This window comes from Pelophylax lessonae (genome assembly GCF_965119305.1).
Source record: "Pelophylax lessonae genome assembly, chromosome: 2".
Lineage (NCBI taxonomy): Eukaryota > Metazoa > Chordata > Amphibia > Anura > Ranidae > Pelophylax > Pelophylax lessonae.
In genome coordinates, this window is record NC_138769.1 from 653121685 (window position 1) to 653145045 (window position 23361).

The window sequence follows — 23361 nt, forward strand, 5'->3', positions numbered from 1 at the left end:
AACTTTTTGGACTTTGGATAGAGTAAGGGAGGGTCATAATCCATGTCAGTTTATTTTTGTTTCATCTGTGTCCCATAAACAAAGCAGGAAATTAAGGAAAATCCCTCCAAACAAGGGGGAATCCTTTGGGGACCCCAGGTCACCAGAACTAGTATCCCCTCTATTACTTATCTGGGGACAACCTGAAATCTGGGATTTTCTTTTACTTTCACTTTCAGGACCAGTTCACACCACATGCAGTCCAGTGCGTTTTTTTCTGCAGCAAAAACGCATAGATAGAAGGTTATAATGGTTTTGTAATGGCATAGTTCACACCAGTGCAATCAGTTCCAGTGTGTTACAGTTCCAGAATAAAATCGAACATGCTGCATTTTTTCTGCACTGGACTGTACTGGAATCCATCAAAAATGCACATGTCCTTATTCAGGGCCAGTTCTGGATGCTTTTCTGCATGCGCAATTTTGACATATTTTTGGTGCATTCCAGAGCGTTTTTTTAAGCATTTTTGGTGCCTGTTTGATGCCGTCCAGTGCATTTTTCCCTCTTCTTTTTTCTTTACCTTAAATAAGGACATGTGTGTTCCAGTGCGTTTTTGGTGCGTTTAGGTGCTTTCCGGTGCATTTTACTCATGCGTTTTACCACGTTCCAGTACAGTCCAATGCAGAAAAAATGCAGCATGTTCTACTTTTTTTTCTGTAACTGGAACTGACTGCACTGGTGTGAACTATGCCATTGAAAACTATATAACCTACTGTCCATGCATTTGTGATCCAGAAAAAAAAAATGCACTGGACTGCATGTGGTGTGAACTGGCCCTTAAGGTTAAGAAAAAAGAGGGGGGAAAAAATGCACCAAAAACGCACTGGAAGGCATAAAAAAACACGTAAAAAACACACATAATAAAAGCATCCGGAACGCATCTGGACTGCGTTTCTATGGTGTGAACTTGCCCTCAATGATAATGGTAAATAGGAAAAATAGAGAGGGTGAATCCCTTTAACAGGGGCAGAGAAAGCAATAAAAACTGACAGATGTTCTAATCCCTCTCAACTCTATTCAAAAACTTAAAAAATGTGCTTTGAGTCGTGCTTTCCACTTTGACAAAAAAAAAAAATGGAGGCTGATTGGTTTCTTTACAGAGCTGCATTAGGTTTGCGCTCTTCAGTTTTAGTAAATCAACCCCTTTGTGCCTAAAGCTCTGCACAGAAACAACCAGCAGTGATCCCCTAGCACCAAATTCTGATATACCATGTAATCTGAATGGTTGCCATGAGCAGCACATCAGTTTTTGTTTTTCTGCATTTTCTTTTTTTAACAAGGATTGTTGTTAAAAACATGCTTGACTGTAGGAAAGACATACTTGTCTTTGTACTCCGAGTCCTCACCTGGTTGCCGCCACACACGCTTGACACCATCTGAACCAAATAAGTTTATCTTGATCTCATCAGACCACAGGACATGGTTCCAGTAATCCATGTCCTTAGTCTGCTTGTAATCAGTAAACTGTTTGTGGGCTTTCTTGTGCATCATCTTTATAAGAGGCTTCCTTCTGGGACGCCAGCCATGCAGACCAATTTGATGCAGTGTGCGGTGTATGGTTTGAGCACTGACAGGCTGACCCCCCACCCCCTTGAACCTCTGCAGCAATGCTGGCAGCACTCATACATCTATTTCCCAAAGACAACCTCTGGATATGACGCTGAGCATATGCACTCAACTTCTTTGGTTGACCATGGCGAGGCCAGTTCTAAGTGGAAGCTATCCTGTTAAACCACTGTATGGTCTTGGCCACCGTGCTGCAGCTCAGTTTCAGGGTCTTGGTAATCTTCTTATAGCTTAGGCCATCTTTATGTAAAGCAACAATTCTTTTTTTTTTTTAGATCCTCAGAGAGTTCTTTGCCATGAGGGGCCATGTTGAACTTCCAGTGACCAGTATGAGAGAGTGAGAGCGATAACACCAAATTCAACACACCTGCTCCCCATTCACACCTGAGACCTTGTAACACTAACAAGTCACATGACAACAGGGAGGGAAAATGGCTAATTGTTTCCAATTTGGACATTTTCACTTAGGGGGTGTACTCACTTTTGTTGTCGGCGGTTTAGACATTAATGGCTGTGTGTTGAGTTATTTTGAGGGGACAGCAAATTTACACTGTTATACAAGCTGTACACTCACTACTTTACATTGTAGCAAAGTGTACTTTCTTCAATGTTGTCACATGAAAAAATATAATAAAATATTTACAAAAATGTGAGGGGTGTACTCACTTTTGTGATATACTGTATATGGTACAATAATAGGTACAAAAGTAAATCATAGAAGAAAAACAGCATGTGAGCAGTGGCGGCCCGTCCATTAGGTGCACAGGGGCGCCGCCCCCCCATCCATGAGCCTGGCCCCCTAATCTACATGCAGGGCCCCGGATGCATGGATTGCATTGGGGGGGTCCGTCTGACGCCCGTCATCCCCCCCCCCCGACTAATGGAGCACCAGCCGCCACTGCATGTGAGATAGAGAAAATAGCACATGTAAAAGAGAACAGGCAACTACTCCTCCAATAATATCCCGGAGAGGTATCTCGCTGCAAAAATGATTGTAAAAACAAACATGTAAATAAACAAAAATACTATAACTTCATAACTTCTAGAACCATCACTGGCGCAACTATGGCTGCCAGATCTTGTCATACTTCTTAGGGCAGTTTCTATGAATATAGGTCATTTTATACATAGATAGAGCTGCGTTTATGGTAGACTCCCAAGAAGCTAAGGAAGGGGGGAGGGGGAGGTCCACCTAAGAAGAATTTCTTTCTTAGCGTAATAGAGTAAGTAGGAAACTAAGAGTTTAGTGTATCTCAGCCTTTGTTCATCATCATGAATTCCCAATAATGCCAACTCCGGAGAGGGACAGTTTTAGGCGGATGTTAATTGGGTCAATAACCTCCGTCCAGAACTGGGCCACCCCAGGACAGGACCAAAACATATAGAAGAAAGTGCCAGTAGAGGAGTGACATTGAGTACAGTCTGAAGATCTATTTGGGGTATATTTGATGCAGTCTATGAGGTGTGTAGTACACCAATTTTGTTTGAATCAATTTGTCTCTGGAAGAAATGACCAATTTAGAGTTAGTCTCAAAGCATTCCTCCCCCGTTTCCCTATCCAAATTAGGAATATCTGCACTCCATTGCTTCCAGAGTCTATCTATCTTAGGGGAGTCTATACACAACAGAGATAGATATAGTGCTGAGAGAGGTTTAGAGAGTTGTTCCTGTGTGAGAAGATCTTCAATTGGGTCTAAAGCTAACTTTAGAGAGACAGAGAACTGTGATCGACCTGCATTTTACATTTGACAGTATATCGAAAATGCATCCAGGGACAGGGAGGTAAATCAAATTAGCATGAGAGGTCATGGAAGGATAGCAAGGGACCCCCTGACATAACATCATGAAGCGTCTTCACCCCATAGCTAGCAAAACTGACTTTTAGTAGCAGAATTTTTATTAGATGCAGGTATTAGATACCGGATTACATTGCAGATAAAGTAAATAAAAATTAAACTAATGTAATTTGTCCTTCATCAATGTTACAGAACATAAGTATTTTTCTTTCCAGGTTATGTACTGACGCTCAGCACTAAAGTTATAGAATTTTCAAAATGTTTGTTCTCAGTCCTCAGGGGCAAGTCAGGATTCCAGACAAGAAGCCATTCTACTGGCAAAGATGAAGCACCCCAATATTGTGAAATTCAAAGAGTCATTTGAAGGTACAGTGTATAATAAACTTTGAATGCTTTCAGTCTATTACTATACTTTAGTCTATCCTATAATCATGATCGTTTGTCTTATTCTACCTAAAATGTGCTTACACATGCAATGTCACCATTTAAAGCAAAAAAAAAAAAACCATATTCAGTACACCGAAGCAATATAGAACATTTACCCCATGTTGTGTCCCTTTAAGAACACTGCGAGTATAGAAAAATATATGTTGACTTGCCAAAATTCCAGGGTGCTCCCAATTTCCTGTTTGGGATGAATATGCCGCCCCTGCTGCACTAAAATCCAAAGCAGTGTTGTCAGCCCTGCCTGAATTCTCCCCTGCTTTATTACAGGAACACCAGGACATGAGTAGAGAAGGAGGCCATTCAGAAGAAAAAAACAGACAGAGCTGACAACACTACTTGGAATTCCAGTGTAGCAGTGGCATTGTTGTCAGATGTTATTGGGGTTTTTTTTCAGATAGAATAGGTAAAGGATTAAACTCCAGTCAGTTTATTTTTTGTCCATGTCTCATTTGGAATATTTACTTTCACTTCCTACCTCGGAAATGCTTAAGAAAGTGAAAGGAAATCTTCCCAAAGTGAGAATAATTTACCACTTAGACAGTTCTAACCTGTACAGATGTCCCCATTGGAAGATTTCCCTTTGTCTCCTTATCTGGTGACAAATCTATAAGTTTGGATTTCCCAACCTTCAATGCTTACCATGATCAATAGGAAAGGTGAATCTCTCCAGTAGGGACACACATTTTCCTTTACATGTCCTTTAACCACTTATGGACTGCTCACCCTCGATATACTGCGACAGGGCGGCCGCTCTGTCTTCCAGATCACGTACCTAGTACATGATTTGACACTTTCGGGTCTGGGGCGCGCACGCACCCCCCCCCCCCCCCCATTGACCTGCCCCCAGCTGTGATCACATACAGCAGGAGCCCAGTGGTGGGTACTGGGGACTTGATGTTCGCCGGCACATGCTTAGACAGTACATGGGCAGAGCGGCAATCTGCCGATGTAAACAAGGCAGATCGCCGTTCTGTCAGTAGGGAAGGTATTGATCCTGTGTTCTTGCAAAGCAGGAACATGGATCCATGCCTTCCCCTAGTCAAAGCACCTCCCACACAGTGGGAAAGCACAGGCTAATTAACCCTTTGATCGCCCCTGATGTTAACCCCTTCCCAACCCGTGTCATTAGCACAGTGCCTGTTCCAATTTGTCCGCTGCAATATCGCAGTCCCGCTATAAGTCGCTGATTTTTTTTTACCCAAAGTATGTAGCAGAATACATATTGGCCTAAATTGATGAAGAAATTAGATTTTTTACATGTTTGTATTGGATATGTTTTCTAGCAGGAAGTAAAAGATTTATATATTTTTTTCTCACAATTGGCATTCTTTTTTTTTGTTTATTGTGCAAAAAAAATAAAAAAACGCAGACATGATCAAATACCACCAAAAGAAAGCTTTATTTGTGGGGAAAAAAGGACATATATTTTATTTGTGTACAAAGTCGCATGAATGCGCAATTGTAAGTTAAGTAAAGTTCCGTTTCGCAAAAAATGGCCTGGTCATGAAGGTGGGTAAATCTTCTGGAGGTCAAGTGGTTAACAAAGTCCGTGAGAAGAATATAAATGTAAATACAAATATAAATGTGTAAAAGGATATAGGATCCTTTAAAGGATGTGGGCATTTGCAGATTATCACTCCCCTGGTGAAGGATTCTGCTTCCAGCAGTGAATTTAGCTGAACAGAGGATGCTTCATCAGTGAGCTACTACCCACATCATACACATTGGACTCTCTCCAGTATCCAACATCCACTCAGCTCACTTCCTAGCAATATCCAATATCCAGCACATACAGCTCACTCTCTAGTACAGGCAGTCCCCGGGTTACAAACAAGATAGGTCCTGTAGGTTTGTTCCTAAAGTGGTTGTAACCCTAAAAACAGTGCTTGTGCTGTCTAACCTGCCTCTAAGATTTAAAAAACCTGGCTGATCCTGACAGTTCCTGTGTCCTCCTCTCTGAACTGACCACGATAATCATGGCTGCTGAGCCCTGATTATCATGGTCAGTTTACGTGCCTCCGTCATCCACAGCTCTCTTCTGTCCTCCTCTCCCCCCCCCCCCCTCTCCATGCTTGTCAGCTCAGTGTGTCCCTGTCTCTGCATATGCATCTTAAGGCGTCAGGTTCAACTGGAGTATATTTTTCAATTTACAAATGTATACCCTTAGATGATTCAATGCTCAATAGAAATACAAAAGTGTTTCACAATGCAATGCAAAGCTGACAGAGAAGGTAAAATATCTGGGTACAAAGATCGGATATGTAATGATGTTGGTTGCATCATTACAGACTGTTGGAGAATAAGTAATTTTAGGTAATCTTGCATCTTCTTTAGTCATACGTTGACCTATGTGCTGATCTGGCCCTCCTTTGACTTCAGTTTTGTACAGTAAATGCATTTGTTTTCTACAAGTGTCTCTACAAAATGATTACCCCCCCTGTGTTTCTTTGTTGACAGAGAATGGCCATCTGTACATAGTGATGGAGCATTGCGAAGGAGGTGACCTGCTGGAAACCATTAAACATCAGAGGGGAAAACTTTTTTCTGAACAGACTGTGAGTGTGGTACATTGTTATAATAGTATAATGTATATTTAACCTGATTCTATTGTACATAACTGGGACATAGTCTATAGACTTGACCATAAATAAAGTTTCACTAGTGACTTTCTCTTTTGGTGTGTGAAAAGGTGAGGTGCTTCCTGCTGGGATGGAAATAATTATATGTAGCACCCTCTAGTGTGTGCTACTTGTGGTGGTAGTATAGGGAAAATATAGCTGGCTCTGAGTTAGACCTGAGTCATTGAATTGGGTCAGGGTTGCTAGAGGCCAGGGCTGGATGACACATCCTGGCAGCTCTCTGGTGTCTCCCCCTGGTATCTGGAAAGTTCTGGAACTATTCTATAGTTCTGTGAACATTTTGGAACTAGTAGGTGGAGGTGAGGAGGAGCTGCTTTGAATATTTATGGGCTCTCAGCCAATCCCCAGGAGTGGGCCTGGCAGGGAATTGAGATAACCCATAAATAGACATGAGCCATGGCAGCTAGGGAATCGGTGGAAGATGGAGAAGCAGTGCTGAGGGAGGCTGTCGGTGGTCCTTGAGGGACCCTTTAAAGGGGGAGGAGGGGGTGTTACCTAGGGCTGAAGCTCAGGAAAGCTGGCCCGGAAGGATCCCACCACAGAAGGCAGTTGGAGGGATTAATGCCGGAGAGGCAGCGAGAAGGAGCAAACAGTGAGTAGATCAGCATGGTGCAGGGACAAGACCAGGGGAGAGACAGACAGCTATAACAGTGCTCTCTTGATGACTGTGGTGTGCCAAGTCTTCATTTAACCTTGCCCTGGGGAATCTCCATGTGTGTGTGGTGCCATTCGGGCAGGACTGGTGCAGAGAGTCTGGGAGGAAGAGCAGCCAGGTGTTGCTGGTGGCAGCAAGATGGGCTAGCATTCTGCAAGCAAGTGGAACTGGGATCAGTGGCCACAGGGAAGCAGAAAGGACTGTGTTATGCTGTTCACTCCATTAGTGCTACTTTTAGGGGTTGAGAGCACCTGCCTGTAATGGGCCTTTGCTGAACTAGTGATATACTGCTAGTTTCACCAGGAGTGAGCAGCAAGTGCCATACAAAGGGACCGAGTTTGTGCAGGAGGAAAGAAGAAGATCTGTTTTAATAGGGAATAAGTTGCCCCTTTGTTCTGTGTTTGGACATTTTCAAGTTGGGCATCTCATAAATTCCTTACCACATCAAAGTTATCATTCCCTAATAAAACAACAAAACAAACCAAGGACTGATTTTCTGTGTTAGATTGAATGAAGGATATGCTTAGTGACTGACGTGCTGCAGTGGGGGAACCCTAACAGCAGCTCTTACGAGGGGTGTGCTACACATATAATATGCAATATAAACATGTCTTCAACATCTCTTGCTTAACTAGCAATTATTTCCTTCTAATGTAGCACTAGAGAAATTCCCCTACTTATCCAACAATCAGTTTCTCTTTCTAAAAGCAAAATCCTACATTACCTCTATTTTAAAAAATTCTCCCAAAGAGACTGGGAGAACTCAATGGATATGCTCTTAGGATATCTTAATACAAGTAAAAAAACTGCATCTACCCTATAGAATTTTCCCCAGCAATCGCTGGACTATACCCCCACAACAACTGGTCTAACCAAATGGACCAAGGATTCCCCCCACCTGTCTACTGACACTCCTCTAAAAACATTGTGTTTGTCTTGGGGTACAAACAGAGCTGCTATGTACCATGATTGGACCTATGCTCCTCATCTTGCTGCCCAAAGTGTGGTCGCCCAGATGCAGATTTGTTCCATGCTTTCTGATCGTGCCCCAGGGTTAAACGTTTTTGGCACTCAAAGGTGTGTTCTTCCACCACGCATTTAGTAAATTACCTACCTCTGACCCCTGAATGGGCATTTTTTGGCCTAATTGACATCCCAGGTACTAGAATCTCAAGAGGTTCCAAACAACTCACTATTATTTCCATTGAAGCATGGAAAACCATCCTTCATAAGTGGATTTATTTAGAGCCCCCCATTATTTCTTTGTTTATAGCTAACCTATCTTATGTTTTTTGCATGGATTGGGTGGAGGCCTCCTTAAGCAAATTATCACAGGTCAAAATTTTGTTGTTGTTTAGGAAACCTTTGTCCAAACCCTACCTGGTTGTATGCAACAGTCTAAAATAATGTGTTTCCATTATACCTAGTGGTACCAAACTAATTGCTAATTAATGACCCTCCAATTGATTCTGTATCCTCCACTTGATTGGAAATATCCATTAAAACCTGGTAGTTAGGACCTCCCCCTTTTCCACCTTTCCATCTTCACCTATACATTTTTAACTGACTGCTGTCCATCCTGGTGCTCATTGTCACTCCTTAAAAGGCCCAGTTCTACTAGTTTACTTTTAAACCATTTTTTTTTAAAGAATTGTATATTGTAATTTTCAATTCTTTCTTCAGCCAAACATTGCAGCCCCTGACATTGTTAAATGCGTTCTTACCTAAAATACATTAAAAAAAAACATGTCTTCATTTTACAAAGGATACAAATCTGTATGTCTAGAAAACTTAATAGAACTACTGTCTTTATAATGGACACTTGGGTTATTTATATTACAGACGCTTTCTCTTCTAATAATCATAAAATTATTTCAGTATTGAGCAAAGCCTAAACGGTATCCCAAGCCTGTCCTCATCATTGATTATTACTATTATATGTATACGTTTGTTTTGTGTCTCCTGCAGATTCTGCAATGGTTTGTACAGATGTGCCTCGCAGTACAACATATTCATGAAAAACGAGTCCTACACAGAGATATTAAGTCCAAGGTGAGTCCTGTAACATGTATTGGTCATATGAACAAAGATGTTACAGCTAAACTGACCAGGCTTTTATATAATGAATATTGCCAATAATTATTAGTGTATGGAGAGAAACTGACATTAATGGCAATATGAAGTCATTCCTTATATCCTCATAGCACCCAACTGTCTCTGATTTTGAGGTACTGTCCCTGATTTGGACCAAAGTCCCTCTGTTCCTTTTTCCTCCTCATTTGTCCCTCATTTTGGTCTGATCTATAGAGTTGTATAAAAAATGCACTATTTATCTTTCAAAAAGTGTTTCCCAGTGCTAAACCTTTCATCCAATGTCTAAATTGCTGCATTTGTAAATGACAAAAGCCAGTATAAAGGAATAGTAGTGGTAAAAAAAGCATGTGTGGGTTAAATCCTCCTTTTTTGTATAATTCTCCTTTAAGGGGACATGGCAGGGGGGGGGGGGGGGGGGCGTAGTCCTATGCCTACATTTATCAGGTGTCACTCGTTCAAATGTCAAAAAGTTGAGAGGTATGTATCCTCCATGTAGTCTAGATGAAGAACATCTAATGTTTTTAGATTTAGCTTTAAGCATATGTATAGTTAGTGTTGAAGGCATAGGTCACTCACTTTATAAACATTAACTGTGGTCTGAATGTCCCATTAATGGCACAGTATCTGTGTTCAGATCTGTGCACCTCATCTTGCCCGCATATCATATGTTGACATGTGATTGTGTTCATGCATCCACTTTTTTGGGCTTCCTGTACTCAGCTCTAAAGTAGATGCAAAAAGGCACTAAGGCTAAGTTCACACTATTGCATGCATGCAAGAGAATCACACTGCTGTTTAGCAGATGTGTGTGTGTGTGTGTGTGGGGGGGGGGGGGGGGAATCCTTAACGCATCGGAAAACTGCATGGTGCTGATTCCGTGCGGCACAATTTTCAAAAAATTCTTCTTTCCTGCATTTTCCCGCATTTCTGGGGGTAGGGCAGCCTATTGAAATGCTGCGCTTTTTTTTTTTTTTTTTTTTTTTACAGAAAAGTTTTTGTTTATCGTAAAAGAAAATGTAGCATAGTTAAAAAAAACATATCATAAGGCACATATTTCACAGCAGCAAAAAAGAGATCAGGTATATTGTACAAGAGAACCTTTTTAAAGTGTATATTTCACATTACCTGGAGAACCTAAGAGACACAATAATCCCTTATGGAACATTAAAGGCTTTAAACAAGGAAACCAATAAAGCTTCACAATTATTGGGAAGGGGGGTTGGGTTCAAGGAAAGGGGTATGGAGAAGGGCAGAAAGGGGAATGGAGGAAAGGGGGGAATAAGGAAACAGCAGCATATTATCACGTAAGTCCTCATTGATAGATGTGGTGCAACATCAAATACCAATTAAGGTGACCTCTAGGTTAACATGGGTCTGGCCTTCACCCAGGCTCCCCAAATATTGTTAAATTTATTGGGGCATTTCCAACTCATGTAAGTAAATTTATATAGGGGTAGGACTGCATCAATAGTTGTTCTCCATTGCAAAAACTGTGTGTGTGTGTTGGGGGTCAGTCTGCTTCCACTTGGACAAAGGACCTTCCTGGCATAAAATGCAGCATAAAACACAAATAGTTGCTTGAGTATACTGGGGGCAACAACATCTCATATCCCCAAAAGTAGTATCCTGGGGTGCACATCTACAGGCAGACCTCCCCCAGAGTTTAGTTCATCCACCACCTCCCTCCAGAACCTCTGAATCAGAGCGCATGACCACACAACATGTATAAATGTAACAAGTTCATTGAGGCATTTAGGACAGCGGTCAGAATAGGTAGGGTATATCCTCGAGAGTCTTAGAGGGGTGTAATGCGCCCTGTGCAGAAAATTGAGCTGGACATATCTATCCCTGGCGCAGATATCACAAATGGGATATATTGCTGGTTCCCCTCCTCCCAGTCCTCTGTAGTAAGGGTAGGAATGTCATTTTTTCATGTGTTAAACAATTGGGTGCCCTTGCCGGTATCCCTAGTAGAGAGACTCTAAGGTATAGGGACGACAGGATCTTGATTGCATTGCTAGAAATAAGGAGCAGCTCCACAGTGTGGAAATTTACTGTTGGTGTAGTGGGAAATTGTGTTTGCACTGTATGGCGCAAGTGCAGAAATCTAACAAACACCCATGAGGGAAGATGAAACGTAGCCTTTGTATGACAACAGGCTGCCGTCCAGCATTATATGTTGTACAAGCCCAATTCCAAAAAAGTTGGGACACTGTACAAATTGTGAATAAAAACAGAATGCAATGATGTGGAAGTTTCAAGTTTCAATATTTTATACAGAATACAACATAGATGACATATTATAAACTGAGAAAATGTATTATTTTAAGGGAAAAATAAGTTGATTTTAAATTTCATGGCATCAACACATCTCAAAAAAGTTGGGCCAAGGCCATGTTTAGCTCTGTGTGGCCTCCCCTCTTCTTTTTATAACAGTCTGCAAACGTCTGGGGAATGAGTTGCTCAAGTTTAGGAATAGGAATGTTGTCCCATTCTTGTCTAATACAGGCTTCTAGTTGCTCAACTGTCTTAGATCTTCTTTGTCGCATCTTCCTCTTTATGATGTGCCAAATGTTTTCTATGGGTGAAAGATCTGGACTGCAGGCTGGCCATTTCAGTACCCAGATCCTTCTTCGTGATGTTGTAATTGATGCTGTATGTGGTCTGGCATTGTCATGTTTGAAAATGCAAGGTCTTCCCTTAAAGATAGGAGCATATGTTGTTCTAGAACTTGGATATACCTTTCAGCATTGATGGTGCCTTTCCAGATGTGTAAGCAGCCCATGCCACCCGCACTCATGCAACCCCATACCATCAGAGATGCAGGCTTCTGAACTGAGCGCTGATAAAAACTTTGGATGTCCTTGTCCTCTTTAGTCCGGATGACATGGCGCCCCAGTTTTCCAAAAAGAACTTCAAGTTTAGATTCGTCTGACCACAGAACAGTTTTCCACTTTGCCACAGTCCATTTTAAATGATCCTTGGCCCAGAGAAAACGCCTGCACCTCTGGATCTTGATTAGATATGGCTTATTTTTTGGCCTATAGAGTTTTAGCCAGCAACGGCGAATGGCACGGTGGATTGTGTTCACCGACAATGTTTTCTGGAAGTATTCCTGAGCCCATGTTGTGATTTCCATTACAGTAGCATTCCTGTATGTGATGCAGTGCCGTCTAAGGGCCCGAAGATCACGGGCATCCAATATGGTTTTCCGGCCTTGACCCTTACGCACAGAGATTATTCCAGATTCTCTGAATCTTTGGCTGATGATATGCACTGTAGATGATGATAACTTCAAACTCTCTGCATTTTTTCTCTGAGAAACTAATTTCTGATATTACGCCACTATTTTTCGCCGCAGCATTGGGGGAATTGGCGATCCTCTGCCCGTCTTGACTTCTGAGAGACACTGCCACACTGAGAGCCTCTTTTTATACCCAATCATGTTGCAAATTGGTCCTCCAGCTGTTCCTTATATGTACATTTAACTTTTTCGACCTCTTATTGCTACCTATCCCAACTTTTTTGGAATGTGTAGCTCTCATGAAATCCAAAATGAGCCAATATTTGGCATGACTTTTAAAAATTTCTCACTTTTAACATTTGATATTTTATTTATATTCTATTGTGAATAAAATATAAGTTTATGAGATTTGTAAATTAGTCCATTCCTTTTTTACTCACAATTTGTACAGTGTCCCAACTTTTTTGGAATTGGGTTGTATTTTAATAATGCCTAACCTAGCCCACAGATTAGGGTCAGGTATGGAGTGCAGGTGTGGGAGTCGGGGGTTGCCCCAAAAAGAAGTGTGAGGGGTGATCACACAGTCTTCACTGATGGTCGCAGTCACCTGTCCCCACTAGAGCTGTATAGAACTGTTCGCCGGCGAACAGTTCCCGGCGAACTTAGCATGTTCGCGTTCGCCGCTGCCGGCGAACATATGCGATGTTCGGTCCGCCCCCCATAAGACATCATTGAGGCAAACTTTGACCCTGAACTTTACAGTCAGCAGACACATTTCCAGCCAATCAGCATACCTCCCTCCCACACCCTCCCACCTCCTATAAATAAGCAAGGGCAGCATCCATCTTAGATCATTCTGAAGCAGTGTGTGTAGTGAGAGTAGGGAGAGAGCTGCTGCTGCTGCTGCTGCTGTTAAGCTAGGGACAGTTAGTCAGTGTTCCTGGTCTTGCAGTGTTCTTGGTCCACTACTGCTGTAATATCAGCACCCCAAAAAGCCCTTCTAAGGGCTGGTATTTGTGTTTTTTTTTTTTTTTTTATATATATATATATATATATATATATACCTAGCGTCCCCAAAAGCCCTTTTAAGGGCTGGTAATTGAGTTGTTTCTTCTTATATATATATATATATATATATATATATATATATATATATATATATATATATCTATATCTATCTAGTGTCCCCAAAAGCCCTTTTAAGGGCTGGTAATTGAGGATTTTTTTTATTTATATATATACATATATATATATATATATATATATAGTGTCCCCAAAAGCCCTTTTAAGGGCTGGTAAGGTAATAGAGTTTTTTCTTTATATATATATCTATATATATCTATTGTACACTGCAGTTGCCTGCCCGCTGTGTGTGAGAGGCCACAGACCTACCACAGACTGTACTGTGTGCACACCACACTCATTTCGGGTGGCACAGGCACAGTACCTTGCATTTTAAAAAATATTTTTTTTTTCCTCTGTCATAATTGCAGTGAGTGCTGTGTCAGGTCCACAGAGTGCACTGTACCCACTGCAGTGCACTGCCCACCACTGATATATATAAGGTGGCACAGCATCTTGTTGCAATAAATTGAAAAAAAAAAATATTTTTTATTATTGCAGTTGCCTGGGCTGCCAGTTACTGTCAGGTCCACAGAGTGTACTGTGCCCACTGCAGTGCCACTGTGTGCCCACCCACCACTGATATATAAGGTGGCACAGCAGCTTGCAAAGTAAAAAAAAATATATATATTTTTTAATTGCAGTTGCCTGGGTGCCAGTGACTGCTGTCAGGTCCACAGAGAGTGTACTGTGCCACTGCCCACCCACCACTGATATATAAGGTGGCACAGCAGCTTGCAAAGTAAAATAAAATATATTTTTTTAAAATTGCAGTTGCCTGGGTGCCAGTGACTGCTGTCAGGTCCACAGAGAGTGTACTGTGCCACTGCCCACCCACCACTGGTATATAAGGTGGCACAGCAGCTTGCAAAGTAAAATAAAATATATCTTTTTTAAAATTGCAGTTGCCTGGGTGCCAGTGACTGCTGTCAGGTCCACAGAGAGTGTACTGTGCCACTGCCCACCCACCACTGATATATAAGGTGGCACAGCAGCTTGCAAAGTAAAAAAAAATATATTTTTTTTTTAAATTGCAGTTGCCTGGGTGCCAGTGACTGCTGTCAGGTCCACAGAGAGTGTACTGTGCCACTGCCCACCCACCACTGATATATAAAGTGGCACAGCAGCTTGCAAAGTAAAAAAATATATATATATTTTTAAAATTGCAGTTGCCTGGGTGCCAGTGACTGCTGTCAGGTCCACAGAGAGTGTACTGTGCCACTGCCCACCCACCACTGATATATATGCCTGCAAGAGAAAAAGCCAGCCGCAGAGAAGCCGTATTCCTGAAAATATAAGAAAAATGCTGTTTTTTAGGGGTTCTGGACATGCTACAGAGCTGAAACTTGACAGGTACACTTTTTAGACCCCCCAGACACTGAATACAAAAAATGACATGCCTGCCTAAAAAAATGCCCGCTAAATGCCTGCAAGAAAAAAAGCCAGCCGCAGAGAAGCCGTATTCCTGAAAATATAAGAAAAATGCTGTTTTTTAGGGGTTCTGGACATGCTACAGAGCTGAAACTTGACAGGTACACTTTTTAGACCCCCCAGACACTAAATACAAAAAATGACATGCCTGCCTAAAAAAATGCCCGCTAAATGCCTTCAAGAAAAAAAGCCAGCCGCAGAGAAGCCGTATTCCTGAAAATATAAGAAAAATGCTGTTTTTTAGGGGTTCTGGACATGCTACAGAGCTGAAACTTGACAGGTACACTTTTTAGACCCCCCAGACACTAAATACAAAAAATTACATGCCTGCCTAAAAAAATGCCCGCTAAATGCCTGCAAGAGAAAAAGCCAGCCGCAGAGAAGCCGTATTCCTGAAAATATAAGAAAAATGCTGTTTTTTAGGGGTTCTGGACATGCTACAGAGCTGAAACTTGACAGGTACACTTTTTAGACCCCCCAGACACTGAATACAAAAAATGACATGCCTGCCTAAAAAACTGCCCGCTAAATGCCTGCAAGAAAAAAAGCCAGCCGCAGAGAAGCCGTATTCCTGAAAATATAAGAAAAATGCTGTTTTTTAGGGGTTCTGGACATGCTACAGAGCTGAAACTTGACAGGTACACTTTTTAGACCCCCCAGACACTAAATACAAAAAATGACATGCCTGCCTAAAAAAATGCCCGATAAATGCCTGCAAGAGAAAAAGCCAGCCGCAGAGAAGCCGTATTACTGAAAATATAAAAAAAATGCTGTTTTTTAGGGGTTCTGGACATGCTACAGAGCTGAAACTTGACAGGTACACTTTTTAGACCCCCCAGACACTAAATACAAAAAATGACATGCCTGCCTAAAAAAATGCCCGATAAATGCCTGCAAGAGAAAAAGCCAGCCGCAGAGAAGCCATATTCCTGAAAATATAAGACAAATGCTGTTTTTTAGGGGTTCTGGACACGCTACAGAGCTGAAACTTGACAGGTACACTTTTTAGACCCCCCAGACACTAAATACAAAAAATGACATGCCTGCCTAAAAAAATGCCCGCTAAATGCCTGCAAGAGAAAAAGCCAGCCGCAGAGAAGCCGTATTCCTGAAAATATAAGAAAAATGCTGTTTTTTAGGGGTTCTGGACATGCTACAGAGCTGAAACTTGACAGGTACACTTTTTAGACCCCCCAGACACTGAATACAAAAAATGACATGCCTGCCTAAAAAAATGCCCGATAAATGCCTGCAAGAGAAAAAGCCAGCCGCAGAGAAGCCATATTCCTGAAAATATAAGACAAATGCTGTTTTTTAGGGGTTCTGGACATGCTACAGAGCTGAAACTTGACAGGTACACTTTTTAGACCCCCCAGACACTAAATACAAAAAATGACATGCCTGCCTAAAAAAATGCCCGATAAATGCCTGCAAGAGAAAAAGCCAGCCGCAGAGAAGCCATATTCCTGAAAATATAAGACAAATGCTGTTTTTTAGGGGTTCTGGACATGCTACGGAGCTGAAACTTCACAGGTACACTTTTTAGACCCCCCCAGATGCTAAATCCAAAGAAATTTTTTATTTTTATTTTTTTTTAATTTTTCCAATAATTGGCTCTCTATCAAAAAATTATAATTTTTAAGAACTTTTTTTTGCGTGATCCCTCTCCGGCATGCCACAGTCCAGGTGTTAGTCCCCTTGAAACAACTTTTCCATCACTATTGTGGCCAGAAAGAGTCCCTGTGTGTTTTAAAATTCGCCTGCCTATTGAAGTCTATGGCGGTTCGCCTGGTTCGCCGGTTCGCGAACATTTTCCGATGTTCGCGTTCGCCGTTCGCGAACGGCGAATTTTAGGTTCGCGACATCACTAGTCCCCACACTCTGACAGTGGTGCGCATCAGTGTTAATTTCGTCGACTAAAACCGACTAAAACGTTTTCGTCGACTAAATTAACACAATTTTAGTCGACTAAAATACGACTAAAACGAAAACAATTCAGATGACTAAAATACGACTAAAACTAAAATGGCTATCGCTCTCACAAAATTACCACATTTTAGAAAGCAAACACACAAAGGTATTTCCTGGGACTTAGTGAATCTTTTAAAAATAATTTTGTCACATGTTTTTGGAAAATACCGAATGAAAATAGAAAGTATTTTATTTTTTTTCCCCAAAGTTGTCAATTAGAACACAGCCTAGCCATTCTTTTTTAAAGGAACATCTTTTTTTAATTGGTTTTACATGAGCAAAACCAAAAAAGGATTTGTATAGTTCATACAAACAAAGTTCAAGACACAAAACTGACCCATACAGTGAAGTATTTCTATACAGTAATACCAGCCAATCATATTTATCAGAAACATCCTCAAGATACAACAGTGATATATGTATTTTAAGACATCCCAAAGAGAGCATGTACATCCATTGCTATTTCCAGCATTAATAGTAAACACATACTGTATGTTTGTACTAAGAAACAACATTACACCGCTTACAGACATTTCACATATGAGGTTTTATTCAGTAGATATTGTAGACTGTGTTTCCAGGCAGGGGGACAACCTCAGGCTTCATAAATTAAATTATACATAGGGATTACTTGGTTAATAAGTCTAAACTAGTGTATTAGTCTCAGTTAAGGACCCCCAGTGGGTATGTGCAGGCAAAATTTAACTCTGGAGATTCTGGGTAGTACAAAATCTCCTTCTGACATCGATAGTTGCAAAGTATCTTTCTTATCCTTGCTGATTTACCTCCCAGGGGAAAGACAATATTAGGGAGTTAATTTCTTAGACGCACCACATGTCGCAGCAGGAGTTATACGCCCTTTCATGGTTGGTGGGTGTAGCACCTGCCAAGCATGACCCATTCAAGTCAATGAGGCCACTCTGCAAATGCACTGCAACCTTGTGCAGTACAGCAAACAAGGAGTTAAAGCAGGCAGCATTGTTTTGCTTTCCCACCACCTGCTTTAACCCCTTGTACCCTACAAATAACCACATTTGGAAAGCAAACATCCCAAGGTATTTTTCAAGAAGATTGGTGGGTCTTTTAAATACTTCATTTTTTGCCACAAGTTTTTAAAAATTGCAAAATTAAAGTGTATCCTTTTTATACGTGTGGGAAAAATAGCAAATAAAGAAAAAATAATATAGATCAGCCCTCATTAAATGGCAGCTCACGGTCCGAGAACGGACCGCACAATGCTCCCGTCCGGAGCGTCAGGCCGCCACCTACGAGCAGTCATTGGTTTGCTGGGACCACGGGTGTCCCAGCAACCAGAGACATCCACGCCCCTCCGCTTCTGACTGGTGTACGGCTCTCACTCCCAGCCGAGCCGCGAGTTGGGGGCGTGACGTCTCGTGCACACCCCGCCCCCTGCTCCTCACTGCGGCTCTCACACATTGCGGTATCTCTCGTATTTTCTGCCCCCTGTAGCCTCCTGACTCCTGCCTTAAAGGTATGTGGGGCACTTTTCAAAAGGGATTGCTGATCAGAATATTTTTTAAAGTACACACTGTTGGGCATATTTTGTTAAGGGGCACACTGATGGGCACATTTTGTTGTGCCCATCAGAGTGCCCCATAAAATAAATTGTGCCCTTCACTGTGCCCCTTAACATAAAAAGTGCCCATTAGCATGCTACTTATTTTACACGAAGGGTCACGCTGATGGGCACATTTTATGTTAAGAGCAACGCTGATGGGCACATTTTGTTGTGCCCATTAGCATGCCCCTTGACATAAAATGTGCCCATCAGATTGCCCCTAAGATAAAATGTGCCCATCAGCGTGCCCCTTATTTTATGTTAAGGGTCATGCTAATGGGCAAATTTTATGCTAAGGGTCACGCTGATGGGCACATTTTATGTTAAGAGCAAAGTTGATGGGCACATTTTGTGGTGCCCATTGACATAAAATGTGCCCATCAGAGTGCCCCTAACATAAAATGTGCCCATCAGCATGCCCCTTATTTTATGTTAAGGGTAACGCTAATGGGCAAATTTAATGCAAAGAGGCACGCTGATGGGCATATTTTATGTTAAGGGTCACGCTGATGGGCATATTTAATGCAAAGAGGCACGCTGATGGGCATATTTTATGTTAAGGGTCACGCTGATGGGCATATTTTGTTCAGCCCCTAACAATAAATGTGCCCATCAGCGTGCCCCTTAGCATAAAATCATGGTCAGGCTGATGGGCAAATTTTATGCTAAGGGTAACGCTGGTGGGCATATTTTATGTTAAGGGGCACGCTGTTGGGCATATTTATGCTGTGGGACACACTGATGGGCATATTTTAGGTTAAGGAGGCACACTGATGGGCACAATTTATGTTAAGGGGGCACACTGATGGGGACAACTGATGTAAGGGGGCACTCTGACAGGAATGTCTGACGTAAGGTGGCACTGTGATGGGGACAACTGATGTAAAGAAGCACTGTGATGGCGACACTTGATGTAAGGGGGCACTCTGACGGGAATGCCTGATGTAAGGGGGAACTGTGATGGGGACACCCGAGGTAAAGGATCACTGTCATGAAGACATCTGATGTAAAGGGGAACTCTGACGAGAATGCCTGACGTAAGGTGGCACTGTGATGGGAACAACTGATGTAAAGGAGCACTGTGATGGGGACACCTGGTGTAGGGGGCACTCTGACGAATGCCTGATGTAAGGTGGCACTGTCATGGGGACAACCGGTGTAAAGGAGTACAGTGATGGGCACAGACTTGAGATTCGGACCTCGGGCCAAAGAAAATTATAGCGACAGGACCTCCTTGAATTTTAATTCAATACCCCTGATATAGAGTATACAATTGCAACATAAGTCATATTGTTATTGAATGTTATTAAAAATGACCTTTCCTTTTCATACTGCAGCTCTGTAATTTTCTGTGAAATGCAATGCAATATGGCTACCTGGAGGTGTTCTGTACACAGAATGTGTACAGAATGCCCCCCAGAAACATAATTTCCCGCTTGTGTGATTGGCTTACCAATTTACCCAAAAGTCTGCCCTAAGATACAAGTGAGATTAAAGGCATCCCTTGCAACAAAAATGTCTATTTTTTGGTGCGATACTTCCAGTAGAAAATCACGTCTAAAGGGATGCAGGTCCATCAGCTTTCCTCATTAGTGCCCTGCAAATACACAGCTCATTGATAATTATGAAACCAATCCCATTAGAATCGCATTCCCACGTAGACACAGACAAACACTGGAATCTGCAACCAAGTTTGTTAAAATCCTTGTAATGTACAGAGATCACCCAGAGGGAAATGGTTTTCTCTCCACAAAAGTGGAGTTGCACTTTAAAATGTAGAGGGACAGAACCACTGTCTAGATTCTGTTATTCTGTCTTCCCTTCTTGGTTCCACTCTTTTCTGTTACGTTACAGGTTTAAAAGAGGGAGGGAAATCCAGAATTCAATTACAGACTGAAATAGACAGGAAAAAAAGGAATGAGAGTAGTTGTAATCCTTCCCCTTTCCATCTGGAATTGGTCTTTAATACATTGATTTTTACATTACATGCATGAATTTATCATGTACTCTCCAATAGTTCTTGTAAACTCCCTAAAATGCTGGTCTCTCTAGTTTATCTTTGCTAAGTTTACTAATTTGCACAGAAAAGGATCTGACAAATGTAGACAACTGTTTTTCACTTATTTTTCCATGCAGAATATTTTTCTAACACAAAACAGAACAATAAAGCTGGGAGATTTTGGTTCAGCACGTGTTCTCAGCAGGTATGTGCCATATTGGGTTTACAACGTGGTAACATCACTGGTATTGCATTTAGAGAACTCGGAGGTTGTGTTAGGTATACAGTATATGAATTGAACAACCAGTGAAAGCTGTGTCAGGGATTTATGTATGGTTGCCCATAGGATCTTTAGGTCTTGGCAAAAATTAAAAAAATCATGAGCCTAACATTTTTTCCTTCAGAGTTCAAACCAATATAATTTTTTAGCACATTGCCAGGATTAGTAATTATTCATTTTAGGCAAATCTTAATAATGTGTTATCTTCTTTTTGCAACTTACTGGCAAATGCCTGCAACAGGTACTGAAGATTTTTAATACCCAATTGTCTCTAACCAAACCCAGATTCATCACATTACTGGACAAAATGGGTATTGCATGGAAAGCATTAAAAAATGATGTAGCTAGGGTTAATCTGAGATTAAAGATCATCATGTGGAAGAGATAAATATGCAGCATTTGTTGTAAAAAGGGTCCCTGTATGCTGGGGAATTGTTAATAACTATAAATTAGGAACTCTAGTGTACTACATGCATGCAAATAATGTTACCTGGGAAAATAGTGGTGGCTCTAATGTATAACAATTTAAATAAAGACAGAAAAATCTGGGATCTTTTTCTGACATTTGCCTGTTGGCCAACTTTGGGATATAGACTATATTCTGGTGTAAAGGAGCTTAAAGAACGGGCTGTGCTGCATCACCATTGCTCTAGTAATGCCCCTCTTCTATTGGTTCATTTTAGTTAAAGTAGACAAAGAGGGCCTAAAAGAGAGGATGTTTTGCTGTCCATATACAATTAAGGGGTAGGCACTGAAGAATAACTCAAAGCATTTTAAGTAGACTGCATAGAGTTTTATAGGAAAAATTAAAAAATAAAAAGCAATATAAAACATAGTTATCTTAATGTACTCATGTCAGTCTAAATTTGATTTGTCCCTTTTTTTTTTTTTTGGTCAGTCCAATGGCTCATGCATGCACATATGTTGGGACACCTTATTATGTGCCACCTGAAATTTGGGAAAACATACCATATAATAATAAAAGGTAAGTCTTATAAAACACTGTAGTTCTAGCATTTTATGCATGTGCATTAAATGGCATTAATAATGTCCATATCCATAAAGATTTAATTTTACAAAATGTTTACATGGATTGTCATGATTAGAATTGTATACAATTTATGATTATCATAATTATTGGTCCTTGGGACAGTGGACTATTTTTAACCGCTTGCCGACCGCCGCACGACTATTTACTGCGGCGGTCAGCCCCTCACAGGCAAAGCGACGTAGTACTACCTCGCTAGCCTGTGAGGCTCTAGGGAGCGAGCGCGCGCCACCGGAGGCGCGCTCCCGGACCCCCCCGCGCGTGTGCCCGGCGGACCCGATGTCCCCCGGGCACTCGCGATCGTCCGTTACACCGGAAGAAAGGCAGGCGGCTGATGTAAACAAAGCCGCCTGTCATTCTTCCCTGTGTAAGAACGGAGATCAGGCGGTTCTACTATGTAGGACCGTTGATCTCTGTTCTTACACTAGTAGCCACAGCCAATCACAGTTAGAAACACGCCCCTAGGACACACTTAACCCCTCCCTCTCCAATACAGTTAACTCCTTCACTGCCAGTGTCATTTTTACAGTAACAGTGCATATGTATAGCACTGATTACTGCAGTAATGTCACTGGTAACCCCAAAAGTGTCAAAAATGTCAGTCAAGGGTCCGATCTGTCCGCAATGTCGCAGTCCCGCAAAAAAATCGCAGATCGCCGCCATTACTCGTTAAAAAAAAAAAAACAACAAAAATGACAAAAATCTTTCCCTTTGTTAGTAAATGCGATAACATTTGCACAAACCAATCAAAATACGCTTTTTGCAATATTTTTTTTTTACCAAACAAATGTAGCATAACGGAAAATTTATATCAATTCTTACCGTAATTTTCCTTTCCTGATGGACTCCATGGCAGCACACGTATGGGTAGGCTCCGCCTCCTCTCCTACCCTATAGGACCCCACTCCCATAAATCTTTGCTCCATACCAGGAGCCGTGTTCCATAACTAGAACTACTCCAGCAGATGGGAGGGGACTCCTGCTGCCATGGAGTCCATCAGGAAAGGAAAATTACGGTAAGAATTGATATAAATTTTCCGTTTTCCTGACAGACTCCATGGCAGCACACGTATGGGAAATAACTAGCCATACACACCCGGGCGGGTAACTGCTGGTTTAACAGAAAAAGGTTTAATTTGCACCGTCAACAGACAAGACTTTTAAACCAAAGTTGACCGAAGATAAAGAAGCCGGTTCAACACAGTAATGCGACATAAAGGTATGAATTGATGACCAAGAAGCCGCTCTGCAAATCACGTCAGGAGCTACATGAAGAGAAGCTGCCCACGACGTAGAGATCCCTCTAGTGGAATGAGCTGTCACCACCTCTGGAGGAGCCAGTCCCTTGGCTTTATATGCCCACTGGATGGTCTGAACTATCCAACTTGCTATAGATCTTGAGGAAGCTTGTTTGCCCTTGTTTTTTCCACAGATGAGGACAAAAAGATGGT

The 23361-nt window shown here is 41.6% G+C and overlaps 1 protein-coding gene across 1 annotated transcript in view; it reads left to right on the forward strand.

Annotated features, from left to right (window-relative positions):
- The window catches only part of LOC309546306 (serine/threonine-protein kinase Nek3-like), a 52373-nt gene that overhangs the window by 6932 nt on the left and 22080 nt on the right, over nucleotides 1-23361 (forward strand). Inside the window, exons 3-7 of the mRNA XM_082245913.1 lie at nucleotides 3674-3767; nucleotides 6306-6403; nucleotides 9111-9194; nucleotides 20720-20787; nucleotides 21761-21847. Of these exons, the coding sequence (XP_082102039.1) occupies nucleotides 3674-3767; nucleotides 6306-6403; nucleotides 9111-9194; nucleotides 20720-20787; nucleotides 21761-21847 (431 nt within the window). The remainder of the gene's footprint in view (nucleotides 1-3673; nucleotides 3768-6305; nucleotides 6404-9110; nucleotides 9195-20719; nucleotides 20788-21760; nucleotides 21848-23361) is intronic.